This window comes from Lonchura striata, chromosome 3, assembly GCF_050655825.1.
Source record: "Lonchura striata isolate lonStrDom1 chromosome 3, ASM5065582v1, whole genome shotgun sequence".
NCBI lineage: Eukaryota > Metazoa > Chordata > Aves > Passeriformes > Estrildidae > Lonchura > Lonchura striata.
This window is the reverse complement of record NC_140705.1, coordinates 110,665,200-110,680,170: the sequence shown is the minus strand read 5'-3', so window position 1 is coordinate 110,680,170 and position 14,971 is coordinate 110,665,200. Positions and strand designations below refer to the sequence as shown.

The following is a 14,971-nucleotide window of genomic DNA, read 5'->3' as shown; positions in this document are numbered from 1 at the left end:
GCCAGCCTTGTAATTAAGCTGAGAGATAGCTGGATGAGTACCATATACATCTTTTATAAGCATCCCACAGATCTGTGTTAAGGCTTAGCAACATGGCACAACAACATAACCCTAGAATCTGTTACTTAATACAGCTGAGAAATACCAAATACACAGAGTTTTTGAAAAATACTACTATAATCCTAAAGGAATTTTAGTTAAAAAAAAAAAAAAAAAACAGGATAGCTGCAGCATTTCCAAACTCAGTATTTCCACAGCCCACTATTCTGTCCCACATGATGACATACAGCCCTGCTGTAGTACCAGAAGTATCACCATATCACCATTCATATAATACATATACATATGCCTATAATACATGTGTCCAAATGCCTATAATGTGCTAGATGTGCATTAAGATGTATATGCAATACAATTCTGAGCTGGTTAGGGCACAGCTCACTGCCAGGACTATCAATACAGACAATTGCACCTTAACCTGAAGTCAATTTATTATTAGTTTTTACTCTTCTCAGGGAAAGATTAGAATTGAAGTGGCAGTGAAAAAATCCTTTCCTTCCCTATAAAGAAAAATCAATCCATATTTTTTTTTAATTAGTAGAATAAATACAGTATGTACATAACATTTCATATATCTAAGTATCAAATCCGTCAAGTGGCATTCAAAAATTTAATAAAATCCTCTTGATAAAGGATGAGGTCTGACACTTTTAAGTTCATCTGGTTATATTTTTGACAAGATATCAACAGCAACTGAAGTATTCAAGTTTTACACAGAAGGTGCACCTATGTGGCAGTTTCTATAGGATTTACAGAAGTCGAGCCCTCTTTGGAATCAATGGAGCTTCATCCTGTAGTCTTCTGATACAGCAAAAAGTGCAACTAGAGGATAACTAGCATCAGCAGAGCCAGTTTTCAGGAGTCTGCCTTCCCCCCCAGACAGTGGCTCTGTGCTGGAGAACACGCTGGTCAAAACCCCGCATGAGGTGGCCAAGATCATTTGTGCACGGCTAATGAAGAGAACAGGATGCTCCTGAATGCAGCAGCTGTCTGCTGGGAAAGATGCCCCATTTAATGGGAAATTTTTAAAAAACCAAAACAATGGAAACATCTACCTTATCTGCCAAAACTAATGCTACTTGTTTGCTTGTAAGCTATGGGAAAGAAAACTGGGTTTTATGAATAAAACGCCTGGGGTAGATGTCTTCTCTTTGCCCTTTAACGACCATAAATTTCTGGTTGTGTTTGAAGGGCAGAGAATTTAGGAAAAATCCCTATGGACTGGCCAGGCCCTGATTCCCCTCAGTCTCAGTCTTGCTGGGGATGATAAGATCTCTCCCGGTGAGCAGCGGAGAAGGAACCAGGCAGTTCCCATCCACTCGATGATTCCTAAAGGAGTCACCTCGGGAAAACCCTCCAGTCTTCCAAAGCCGCCGTAGCCTGCATTGCCAGGGAGATGCCAGGGGAGTGCCGGCACTCACAGCCATGTGGCGGGTGGGACTGAGGAAATTTATTAATTTATTTATGTTTTAAACAGGGTTTTTTCAAGCCCTTTCGCGAAACTCGCGGCCAGTCCTGGTCCTTGGACAGAAAACCAGGGAGCTGGCATCACCTGCCCAGCCCAAAGCCGGGCACTGGGGGATGCAATGGGGGATGAAGGGGAGCCACACGACCACCAGCGCCTCTCTGCCACGTCAAACACGGGATAAAGAAGTTCTTTTAACCCCCGAGCGCCACGTCCGGCCCCGGCGGGGCCGCGGCGCCGCCTGCTGCTCCCCCTGGCGGCGGCCGCGCGCAGCGCCCCGCCCCGGGCCCGCCCCCGTGACGCGCGGCCCCGCCCCCGCGGCGCCGCCGCTGCCGCCGCCACTTGAGGGGCGCGCGGAGCTCCGTCCGCGCCCGCTCCGCGCCGCGCTCCGCTCCGAGCCCGCCGCGACTGCCGCCCGCACCGCCCCGCAGGTAAGCGCGGGATAACCGCTTCTTCTCCGCCGCGGGGCTTGCGCGGGTCGGGGGGCGCACAGGAGGAGGAGGATGTGCAGGGAAGTTTGGGCGCGCTCCCTGCGCCACCCCCCGCTTCCCAGCGCCGGAGTGCGGGCACGGCGCTGCGGCGGGGAGAGCCCGCCCGCCCTCCCGGCGGGGTGCGCAGAGGGCTCAGCCCGCACATCTGGAGCGCGCCCGGGGGTTCCCCAGGCTGGGCGTGCGGTGCTTGCTCTGCCAGGAGAAGGAGGCAGCGCGAACCCGCCCTGCGCGGGGGCGCAGAACCGCGCCGGGGACCCGCAGAGCAGCGCCCGCGCCCCGCGGCGCTGGGACCCCGGCCGCGCGTGTTAACGCGGATGGTGGGGGCGATCCTGAGCGTAACCCGGATCGCTCCCACGGTTGGGAAACTTCCCCCTCCCTCCATCCCTTCTTGCTGCATCTATTTAAAAAAAAAAAAAAAAATAAAATAAATCGAGGCGATGCGTTCGCGCCCCTGCGCAGCGCTGTCCCCCGCACCACAAAGTCTGCGGGCGAGAAGATGGGCAACAAAATGGTTGCACAGAAAGAATGCAACAGGCCCAAATTCCCGCCCCGACGCCCCACTTGCTTTGGGAAGAAGAGCAGGCTCATAATCCTCCTGCCATTCCATAGGTCCTCGCCTAGTTCTAATCAACTTTTCTGCTGTTTTCAGTGTATTAAGTGATTTTGTGCCCTCGTACAGGCACAGCTAATTAATTTATAAATGGCTTGCAAATAAATAATTCACTACGTACTTTGTTGCACACCTCATCTCTATGTGATTCTGACCTCAAAAATCGTTTCACACTGCTGGATGTTCCAAAATCTTTTGTTTTTAACCCTCTTCTTCAAATGCAATTAGGAGCTGCAACTTAGTTGATCAGGCAGAGCCCAAGTATTCCTGCATTTCCCAATGTAGTGGTCTTGCTTCCCAGCATCTGCCATAGCTCACAGCAACCAAGCACAGCTTTTTGATTTTGGGGTTGGTTGGCTGGTTCTTTTTTTGGATTCCTGCTTAGTTTCCAAGCTCATCCCCTTGGCGAATAAAAGCTCAGCTCTTGCACAGACAGCTGCCTTTCTGGCTCAGTCCTGCTCTTTGAGGTCGCCTCAATTTTAATCTCTCAGACCGCAGAGGGGTTTGAGCTCAACCCTGGCACATCCAGGCAAAGTTGCAAGGAGTGTTGCAAACGCGAGGACGAGTGTATGTAATTAACTAATTCACGGAATGCTGTTACCAACGGGTTATTAATTCAGGCTGAAGGCAAGTCGCTTCCCTTCTGCAAGGGATCAGTTCTGGTTAGTTAACAGAGTACAGTGGAATATTTTCTACACCAGATTCACACCAAAATGCAGAATTACTTTACAGCTAAATCTTATTCCTGCATATTAGCTGAATGCATTTTCTCTTTGCCTCTTTGAAACAAAAAGATTCACATTTTGCATTTCCATGTACATCTTTTATACAAAGTATACAAAGAGGCTGAAAATGTTCAGACTTAAAGAAACAGTTCATTATCCTGACCCCAATTTCCTTGTCTAAAATATACTGCCCAAAAAGATAGAAGCATCAGTTATGCTCACCATCTATTGCCTGGGGATATGGTGCCTTAATGAACATTTCTTTGAATTAGACTGAAAACTGCATTTGTCGATTCAAGTGTATAAAGAAAATAATTATTTGCTATAAACCAGAAAGATCAGTCTGTGTTTTCCTTGTCAATATATGCCATGCATTAGGTCATACTCAAGATCTTTCAGTGCCCTTCCCTCCCTCAAAAGAAAACCCACCTTCAAGTTTCCTTTAATTTATTCCAAAACCATACAATACAGCCCTGTTTAAGATAGGGCTTCAGATATTTTATAAACAAAAGGTATACCTGGGTTTACAGAAAGCCAATTATCTTGAAATACACTCGGTTTATTCTAATCCTACTTCATGCTGCTATCAAGCTTTTTTATTTTTCGATCCACATTTAATCACTTCTAAAAGCTGTATTTTTTCCTGTCTTCTGTGCTCCTCCTGTATACCAGAAACAGTGACAGCCCTTGGAATATATTTAAAATGCTAATGCAATTTTTTTTTTTTTTTTGGTACACTTACACCATTTTAACTGGAGAAAAACCAGATAAATACTGCAAGTAATCGGCATGGGAAATTTTGTAAACTCTCTAGAAGAGCAGTTTATTTTTTTATAACTCGCTCTTTTGCAAGCTGCCTCTGTTTTTCTCACCAGGAGACTTTGTTGTAATTAAAGCTTGAGAAGACTGGACAGCAGCAAAAAACATCTGACTTGTGGCTCTTAAAAGCACAGGTTTTGTAGCATGTACCACCCCCCAGTGGGCAAAAAACTCTGTAGTAAACTCACAGTGAGCTTTGATCTCCAGAAATAAAGTGGATACATTTTACAGCAAGAACGAAATAAAGATTAGTTTCTGGGTTGGGGTTTTTGGTGTTTGTTTTGGTTTGGTTTTTTCCCCTCTGTCACCAGTAGCTAAAAGTTGCCTGATATTGTGTAAGGCAGTGGTGACTAATCAAAGCAATTGCTGGAGTTTGCAAACTTTGCAGTTGCAGTTATTTGAAGTGGCTTCAGTTGGGAGATGGCCATCTTTGTCTCCTTGGAGCAGGAAGCATGGATGCTAATGGCTAGTTAGCTCTTAAGTTTTTTCCTTAATCACTTCAAAGCGCAGGAATGTGCGGAAGAATTAATATGTGATTGCTTGCATCTATTTTTAAAAGCAGCCAAATACCACTCAGGGCAGGAATCTTGAAAAGTGTTCAGTACATATCTTATGGCATCACAAACTCTCTTTTGCCTTTCCTGAGCTGTAAGAATCCAAACAGTCTTACAGCTTCACATTTTTTCTATTTCTTTGAGGAGCAAACTTAATAATCGGGATATGAGCAAACAACTGCTTTAAAAAGGAAAGAAACAAAACTACTGAAACTTTATCTAGTGTTCAAGTAATGTTTTTACATGTTGGAAGTTTGTGCCAGAAACTCCCTATCAGGTATAAGTCTACCTAAACTTGTCAAGAGGGGAAAACCAGATTTTTTTTCCCTTGAAACAATGGCAGCATTTGTTCTCTATTCTTTTATTTAATGCCCAGACAAGTTACCTCAGCAGCAGCTCTCAAAAAGAAAACCTAGAAGCCATAATTGGCTAAACTCAAAGAGCACTAAAACACAAACCAAAAATCCATTGCAGAAGACTCCCCCTCACAGTGTTTTCTTAACGTGCAAATCTTCCTGCAGCAGAGTAGTCAAAACAAGAGAGTGAGAAGGAGTAGAGTAATAGTCTGGGTCTTTTCAACCCGGCATCTTCAAAACTAGGAAAGATTTTAGAAGTAAACTTCAGAAGAGAACCACTCATAGTTCATTTCCATCCTCTACAGCAAATACAGGTTTGGCTGATCTTGGGTGTGGAGTCAAGCTTTTACTCAGAATTCATTTCTAAGTCAGATTTACTTGCATTTGAGGGAAGATCACATAAAAATTTGCATTTTTTAGGACACTTGAGTTAGACTTAATAAGACACAAAGCAGTATTATTCCTACTGCACAAGAAGTGGGAGCAAATTTTCTACAAGTAAATGAAATCTCCAAGAAAAAACAACAACAAATTCACTAACACACAGTGATACACTCTGACTGAAGGGCTCACTCTCATTTTAACAAGCTCATTTACATTTTTTACCCCTTGGAAAGACAGCTAGAGGACCTTCTGCTTGCCTAGCGCCAAACAAAAGGCTGGGGCACCTTCCTGAAATACGATGATCGTGGAAATTGCAGCTCCTAGACAGGGTGCTTAGAAAGCATTTTGCTGTCTCTGTCAACTAACCCTGAGTAATACACTTAAAGAAAACAAAGTGTGGACATTGTTTTAAGTCTAGATTAGCACTGTGGAACTTCTTTAAAAAAAAAAAAAAAAAGTTGGTGAAGCTGTTTAAGCTGCAGCATGATCTTTGTAAGCTCAACTGGCATTACAAGCAGTAGATGGACTTCACAAGTATTTTAAAAAATAAGCACATTTTGTGTTTCCGATATGTTTTCAGTTCTACACAAATAAAGAGCTAATTCTGGAATAGAAGTACACTGGTTAAGCAAGTTGGCTTATCAAGTATGTATATTCTAGTGGTGGCTTTGAATAATAGTCTTGTCTTTTACAACCTAAAAATATCTAGTAGTTTCCCTTTCCTCTGTTACTTTGATGGTAATAAAGAAGCCACTGAGCTACCAGAGTTACTGCTGGGAACACAGAGGTAGATTAGAAATTCAAATAAGCATCATATGACCTCAAGTGAGGCAGGTCTTGATTTTATTCACATTTTATACTAGCTTGGAAAGAAATCTTTGACACTGTTTTTAGAAAAAAATCCCAATTTTTCAAATAGACCAAAACTATTTCTTTTGTTAAGCCATTGCCTGTCTACAGTACAGCGAGTGCAGCTGGACTCCATACTTCAGGGTAAATACATTGTTGTTCTTATGTTGTTTTTTTTTTAAATAGCTCAACTTATGTTGAACATTTTAAAGTGAGATGTCCCCTTAATTGTACCACAGTGATAAGTCCACATGCAAGGTCCACACTTTCCTGATATCTCTAGTAATTCACTAGCTTACATAGTCCCAGGAAAACTAATTTAATCATGTAGTTCGGGAAAGTTCATGAAAACATTCAACTTGAAATAAAGAGCAAAAAGGCTGAGATTGTTCAGTTTTTCCAATGTTACTTTTGTTACCAAAAAACAAAGACTGATTTTTGAATTTAAAAATTATTAGCACAGTTTCTAAAATCTGGTCTGCTCAAAAATAATAGCTTCTTTCAAAACCATGTGTCCATGAAGCCTCCCAGTCTGATGCTGCAGAAACCTGGACACAGTGTCTGTACCAGTGGGGGTCACTTTTCTTTTCATCCTGCCGGATCAGCTATAATGACTTGGTGTCAGGGAATATTTAGAGACAGCTCAAGAAGGGGAAAGTTGGAGCATGGCAGCACGATTCCCTTCTTCTCTGTACACAGATCACTGGATCCTTTGATATGCAAAAACATTGTTTTCAGCTACAGCTTGAGATATAAAAGGGAAGTGCGAGATATCAAACAATCAAGACCTGAAGAAAACTATTCTAAGTTTAGAAAAGGGAGTGGGGGGTATAGCCTTAATCCACATGTTTGAAACAGTGTCATTTTCTCCAAAGAGACCTTTTCTTTTCCTTACTCCTGTTTTCATGTAATTTTGAGAGAAAGGATAAAAAAAAAATCCAGGAAATTAATGAGCTTTAGTGCTTTCATTTTAATCCTGCACATTACTGCTATTATAATAGTGGCAATAAATGAAGAGATGACTATCAAATGAAGCACAGAGGAAAGAGTTTTTGTGCTAGAAAGGTAAAATAAATGAAATTGCTGTGTGCATGTATCTATGAAATGTATGCATACTAGAGCCAACGTTTTGCTTAATACTAACAAGTTTTTTACAGCTCAGAGTTCTAAAGGAAATTTATGATTATAAGTACTTAAAAGTTATTGTAGCCTTCAAAGGCCTATTAAAGGAATTTATATTCCTGTTTCACCATACCCTTCCAGAAAATACCTTCTATCACGGCTTCACATTAGTTCCTAAGAGACACCATTTTTTTCTACAGCTGTTAAGTTGCTCTTTATTTCAGAGTTTTAGGAATACAGCCTGGGCTTCTTTCCCCAAACACTTGAGTAATACAGAGCAAGAAAACTAGACACTGTAAGAATACAGAGCTTTTCTTGTTTCATTTCATAATGATTATATAATTTACCCAAATTACATAAGTTACCACTAAACATGCATTCCCTTCTATTCTAAAATGTGGCCAGAGAGATTGAGTTTTTGCCTTAAATAAAGAATACATAAAAATACTTATTTATGCCAACGTAGAGGTCTCTCATTTTGAGTTGTTTTTTTTGGTTTTTTTTTTTTTTTCATTGAACCACTGCTGCAAACAAGATGCTGAAAACAAAGCTCAGAGGAGCAGGAAAGCAGCAGCAGGAGAGAAGAGTCTTTTCCACTCCCTCACATGATGGGTAGTCACACCATCTCTCAAATGGAGGGCTTTGAGGTTTGGTTTTTTTAAATGGTTAACTTTTTTCTATGAAAAAGAGCAGCAAAATTTATACCTATTTAAATTTATCACTGCATATTCTGTGTTGCTGTAAGAAGTATGACCGGTCTGTTTCATAACAGACCTGCTACAAATTGCAAAAGGCATTTCTAAAACAGAGAGTGTTTGTGTTTAGGTCAAGTATTTTACGGAGGAGCAGAAGATGCTCTAGTTTTGCTCCCAGGAAGGCAGCTAAGCAAGCATTACTCAGCACACTGTTCCTGCCAAGTATTTTGCTTCCAAGGATTGTGCTCGGCCCCTTGGACAAACGTGAAGTCACAAAAGGGGAAAAAAGCAAGCACACATTAAGGATTTGTTTCATTTCAGATTTAACCACTTTTATTTCAGACATGCTACCTACAAACTCGCTGGGGCCTTGGTATCTCACTGGATACTTTACGCAGTAGTGATACAAAGTTGCCCAAGTTAAGAATGCTGTTTAAAAAATAATTAGTATTCTGCAAAAAATACAAATAGAAGAAATAATATTTTTCTGTTTTTTAGAAATTTTACAACCTAAACCCACCTATGTATTGCCAAAAAGCAGACACAGATGCCTGGCTAGCCCCTAGCTCAGAATCAACGTGCTGCATGTAAGAAATACATTCATACAATATTTTGACAAAAATGCTTTCCCTTTCACCCAGTAGCTAGTGAAGAGTTATTAGCTCCCTTTACACTCAAAACCAAGGAGAAGATCATCTATTTACCAGGAACACAAAGCAAGCAACCATTTTGGCCTCCTCCAAAGTGGCAACACTGGCATTTAACATCAAATGAAAAACATAATTTACAGATATTTTATTACACTCTGCCTTTATTTTTCTACTGAAACAAAGGAAAATAGTTCCAGCAAAACTGCAGTAACATGAAACTACACAGCAAAACATTTTTTGAAAGAGCTCTATGGATTTTGCTGAAATACCAATGCCTAGGGGAAACAAGGTGTGCTACTCATGTACAGGGAATGCAACCCTTAAAACTAGTGTGTACCAGTTGTTATTAATTCCATTTTTTTTTTTGTTTTTACTTTTGCAGGACGTTAAGAGTTCAAGGAAAGCTTTCAAAGGGGAGTTTTCTGGGAAGGAAATCATATTTTTGTGGGGTTTTTTTATAATGAAGAAAACCATCTGAATTGCCTGATGTTTCTGTGGTAAAGTAACTTGCATTCTTGCAGCACAGGAGGAATTCTTTCCTGCATTACAAATTTGGAAGAAATGTTAAGAAGTAAGAGTTGGAAAATGGTTCTCTGAAAGAGGTGTGGATGTACCAGGATGTAGCTACTGTACAAAGGTCATACTTGGATAATTCTGGATAGGAAAAAGCATCCCTTTCCTGACCTCCTGAAGAGGCTGCAATTCCTTCAAGCTTCAGCATAATGAATAGTTTGTATCACATGGCACTACAGTTCCCTCCTCTGACTACTATGCTGCACAGAAGAGTTTGTAAGAGTTACAAAGAAAGTAATTCCTGCTAAAGGCATTAAACCAAACAAAAGAGGCTCTTCATTCACAGACTTTACATGAGGACTAAAATAGAAGGAAGCTGAAGCTTTTCTACACTGGGGCCTGGTGTGCTTATGTACCATGATAAATCTTGGTTGGAATGCTCATTGAGTATCGTGCCAGGAGCCAGGGAACACACACCACCACCAAGGATCATCTGAGTAAACACCATCGAGAAAAAACTGCTTCATGGAGTAAAGCATAAGAGTGACTGGGCAGAAAGACATCCCTTTACTGGATATCCTCAAGCACAAAACTTACTCATACCTTTAAATACGGTAGGATCAATATAAATTTATTTTCCTTTTCATGCCTCTGAGAGTAAAGTTCAATTAATATATGAACCCATAAGAGAAAAGGTCATGACACCGCTTTATGCATAGGTCATCTTGCAGGAGTTCTCACAACCCTAATTACAATGCTAATTGAATTATGTTGTCTTAAAAGCTATAAAAATGCTAATTACCTGAGCTCAGTGTACAAACACACTACCAATGCAAAGGAAAATCTCAGTCTCAAGAGTTAATTTATACTATGCTGGTAATAAGATGGGAAAATGTGGTTAAACCTGCCAAATAGATACTTATGAGTATGCTACTTAGTAAGACAACTTTTGAGAATGACAAATATTTAAACATTAAATTAAGCATGTAATGAAATATTTCATCCAGTAAACTAGAAAGCCATAGCTCTACCAGTTGTAACATTCAACTTTCTGAGCAGTCACTTAAGCTTGAAAACCAAGCAAAATAGTCCACAGTGTTTCTAAGTTGAGCACTGTGAAGCTGAGCACTGGGAAAGACTTGGAAAAATGTCTTCACTGGCCCTCACTCTTTTGTCTGCATTTTATGCTTTGCTTTTAGGGCTTTTATTTAACTTCTGAAATAGCTACCACTAGACTTGTAGGTTTGTAAGGGTTTTATAGTTCACTTAAGGGCTCCTGAGGAAGTTAGCTGGCTTAGGAATTACTTCTTATCTTTCAGATATAGAATGATTTACTTGAACTCTGGTGTGACTTCAGTTCTGTACTTATCTGGTATCTGTGAACAAAGATTGTCGGTATACATGAAATGGGAAGGAATCCTTAGAAAGAGTCTTGTTGCTTAAGCAAAATAATTCACAGATCAGGTATACTTGATTATATTATTTTCAATCACTATGCAGTTAATTAGTCCAAGTAGTAGAATTATTGATGTAAAGAAAAGAGAGTAAAATGTATCTACGCACTTGAATTTTGGTTTAATGTGTTTCAGATGTCTTCTGTGATGTTGAAGTTGATTTTTTTTAATTGCGGTTTATTCACTGATGATCTGGATAATTTTGTTTGTTTGGTTTTTTTAGATTGTTGAAGATCAGAACTGTATAGAAATCTCATCATTCCTGACCATGATTAGTGTTACCTGGAGCATCTTCCTAGTTTGGACTAAAATAGGGCTGTTACTTGACATGGCACCTTATTCTGTTAGTGCCAAACCATGCCCTTCAGTATGTCGCTGTGATGTGGGTTTCATATATTGTAATGATCGCGATTTGACGTCTATTCCTACAGGAATCCCAGAGGATGCAACTACCCTCTTCCTTCAGAACAATCAAATAAATAATGCTGGGATTCCTTCAGAACTGAAGAACTTGCTTAGGGTGGAAAGAATATATTTATACCGCAACAGCCTAGATGAATTCCCCACTAACCTCCCTAAGTACATTAAGGAACTGCATTTGCAGGAGAACAATATAAGGACCATTACTTATGATTCACTTTCAAAAATTCCTTATCTGGAAGAACTGCATTTGGATGATAATTCTGTTTCTGCCGTTAGCATTGAGGATGGAGCTTTCCGGGACAACATCTATCTCAGACTTCTTTTTCTCTCTCGAAATCACCTTAGCACCATTCCCTGGGGGTTGCCTAAAACCATAGAAGAGCTACGCTTGGATGATAATCGTATTTCCACAATTTCTGAGCTGTCCCTTCAAGACCTTACAAATCTAAAACGCCTTGTTTTAGATGGAAATCTTCTAAATAATCATGGATTGGGAGACAAAGTCTTCATTAATCTAGTCAATCTTACAGAATTGTCATTGGTCCGCAATTCACTCACAGCTGCACCAGTGAATTTGCCAGGAACAAACCTAAGAAAGCTTTATCTCCAAGAAAACCATATCAACCGTGTGCCACCCAATGCTTTCTCTTACTTACGGCAGTTGTATCGCCTAGATATGTCCAATAACAATCTCAGCAATTTACCTCAGGGTGTCTTTGATGATCTAGACAACATCACTCAACTTTTTCTTCGCAACAACCCTTGGCACTGCGGGTGCAAGATGAAATGGGTACGTGACTGGCTACAGTCATTGCCTTTAAAAGTGAACGTACGTGGACTGATGTGTCAGGCACCAGAAAAGGTACGTGGAATGGCTATCAAAGACCTCAGCGCAGAACTGTTTGACTGTAAGGACGATAGCATGGTAAGCACCATCCAAATCACTACTGCAGTACCAAACACAGTATACCCAGCCCAGGGACACTGGCCTATTTCTGTGACCAAACAACCAGACATCAAGACTCCCAACCTAAATAAAAATTACAGAACCACAGCAAGCCCAGTACGCAAAATCATTACAATATTTGTGAAATCCGTCAGCACGGAGACTATTCACATCTCCTGGAAAGTTGCACTACCGATGACTGCTTTGAGACTGAGCTGGCTCAAGATGGGTCACAGCCCTGCCTTTGGATCTATAACTGAAACTATAGTTACGGGCGACAGAAATGACTATTTGCTCACGGCTCTGGAACCAGAGTCACCATACCGTGTGTGCATGGTTCCCATGGAAACCAGCAATATCTATCTCTCCGATGAAACACCCGAATGCATCGAGACCGAGACGGCACCTCTTAAGATGTACAACCCTACCACCACCCTCAATCGGGAGCAGGAGAAAGAACCTTACAAAAACTCCAGCTTGCCCTTGGCCGCCATCATCGGTGGTGTGGTGGCGCTGGTGGCCATAGGGCTGCTGGCCCTGGTCTGCTGGTACGTCCATAGGAACGGGTCCCTGTTCTCCCGGAACTGCACCTACAGCAAGGGACGCCGGAGAAAAGATGACTATGCCGAAGCAGGAACCAAGAAGGATAACTCCATCTTGGAAATCAGGGAGACTTCTTTCCAGATGATACCAATAACCAGTGACCAAGTGTCCAAGGAGGAATTTGTAATACACACCATTTTCCCACCTAATGGCATGAATCTGTACAAGAACAGCCACAGTGAAAGCAGTAGTAACAGGAGCTACAGAGACAGTGGTATTCCAGATTCAGATCATTCACACTCATGATACTGAGGGACGTGAAAGACTGGTTTGGGTTTTGTTGGGTTTTTTGGGTTTGTTTTGTTTTTTAAAGAAAACAAGAAAAGACTGACTTAACAGTCGCTGTTCTACTGCAAAACACTGGATTAAAAGACTGACAAAGCAATGTACTGTACATTTGCCATATAATTTATATTTAAGAACTTTTTATTAAAAGTTTCAAATTTCAGGCTACTGCTGCGATTAATGTAGTGGGGATACCTGACCACAATTCTATATTTTAGTATTTTTTAGTAATTTGTACGTATTTTCCTTGCTAATATTGAAGTTACAGACCATTTAACTTTTGTGTTCTACTGAGTAAGATGACTTGTTGACTGTGAAAGTGAATTTTCTTGCCGTGTTGAGCAGTCAGAACATTCATCTGAGATCCTTGTAAGTGTAAGCACAGGTCATTTTTCACTTTGGTATCAATAAAATAATGTTGAACCTGGCAAATCAGGAAGATCAAAAAGTGGTTACAAAAACTCACAGAACTTCCAGTGTTGAGTCTATTAAATCTGTAAACCACAACAATACTCAATAAACAAAAATGTGTGTAGTAATGGGCAATATCAGCTGTCTGGATATATCCATTCAACAGTGGTGAAATCCAATTTAAATTAGAATAATCAAATTGATGATATGCATGAGACTGAATCTTTTGATAAGTGTTAAAAAAAAAAGTGGTAGGCTCTACAAACCAAGGGGGTAGATACAGTTCAGGAATAGTTTTTTGGTTATCAGAATCAGTGGTCTGTATATTACAGACAAAATAGTGATGGATGCTTATTGAAGCAGTGATCCTTGAAGGGGGAATAACGTGCTCTGACTCCATGTTGCAGAAGGCTGAATAAATTGTTTTGTTAAGCTAAATTATATTACATTAATTCTATACTATACTAGAACTATATAATGCTAAAAGGATACTAAAGAAAAACCTGTGACTGTCTCCAGACAAGTCACAACACAGATTTGACCCAATTGGCCAGTCAGTCCAAACAACCTTCACCAATGTCCAATTAACGAATCACTCTTCGGTAAACAATCTCCGTAACACATTGCACATGTGCCAAACAGGAGCAGTGAATAGAGATAAGAATTGTTTCCTTCTTTCTCTGAGCTTCCTTACTGTGTCTCACAACTTCCCAGGAAAAATCCTGGGAGAGAGAATCATGTCTCTCTCTGTTCAGAGAATGTGAATACCACAGATGCTCACAGGCATTTGGGAGACAAGGGCAGGAAGACAGAGACAACTCTTTGAAACTGCTTTGAAAAGAAAAAGGGCTTAAAGTGCAGTTTCACAAGAAAAGAGAGCAGGACAAAACCCAAGGCAATAAAAGCAAGATCTCAAAAACTAAGGTGGTCCCAAAGGTGAGCAGACAAATGGAGAATGCAGCTATTCTGAAGAATATACGCGTCTGTGTTCAGTATAATGCTGTTACAGTCAGGAATACTGCCCATTACTGTCACAGTTATCCAGAAATTCCTTGGTAAATCTCTAAGGTAACATGTTTCTTTCTGCCTTCCTGCTGAACTATGAGCTATTTCATGTTTAAACCCCAAGCCACTCTTTGTTGCAATAATCATTCTGTTTCTTCAACTAAAAACCAAAGTGCTTTGTATGCCCTTTGGCCAGTCTTGTGTGTGCCTTGATCCAACGCTACATGTATCAAGCTTTTAAAAACTAAGAAAAAAGGAAATAATAAAATACCCACCTTTTCATACATAACTTAACTATGAAAAATACTGGTCTTATTCATGAATGAAGCTGAAAAAGTACTTCAAAATTATGCTGCACCTCTGCAGTGCTTGGATAAGAAACCCACTTGGAAGCTACTACTTCTCAGGTCATGAGCTTCACCTCACTCTGTGTTCAGGTTAACAGTATTACCCTTGCAGGTTTTCTTCCATTATTAATTGCTTGGAAAAAAAGTTTTCACAACAGTGAACAATGAAAGGGAGGGAAGGCGTGGAGTTACAACCCTCTGAAA

The 14,971-nt window shown here is 40.7% G+C and overlaps 2 protein-coding genes across 8 annotated transcripts in view; one reads left to right on the top strand and one right to left on the bottom strand.

The window, feature by feature from the left end:
* Positions 1 to 14,971, bottom strand: part of MACROD2 (mono-ADP ribosylhydrolase 2) — an 845,784-nt gene that overhangs the window by 731,679 nt on the left and 99,134 nt on the right. The gene's annotated exons all lie outside the window — the stretch shown is intronic.
* On the top strand, positions 1,866 to 14,709 carry FLRT3 (fibronectin leucine rich transmembrane protein 3). Of its 2 annotated transcripts, XM_021527836.3 has the most exons (3): positions 1,866 to 1,956; positions 9,163 to 9,907; positions 10,971 to 14,709. In XM_021527836.3, the coding sequence occupies exon 3, from the start codon at positions 11,016 to 11,018 to the stop codon at positions 12,963 to 12,965; it is 1,950 nt and encodes a 649-aa protein (XP_021383511.1). In that variant the 5' UTR covers positions 1,866 to 1,956; positions 9,163 to 9,907; positions 10,971 to 11,015; the 3' UTR covers positions 12,966 to 14,709. The 2 variants fall into 2 exon arrangements, with proteins under 2 accessions (XP_021383511.1, XP_085433344.1); XM_085577218.1 differs by lacking the exons at positions 1,866 to 1,956; positions 9,163 to 9,907 and having other exon boundaries at positions 10,879 to 14,709.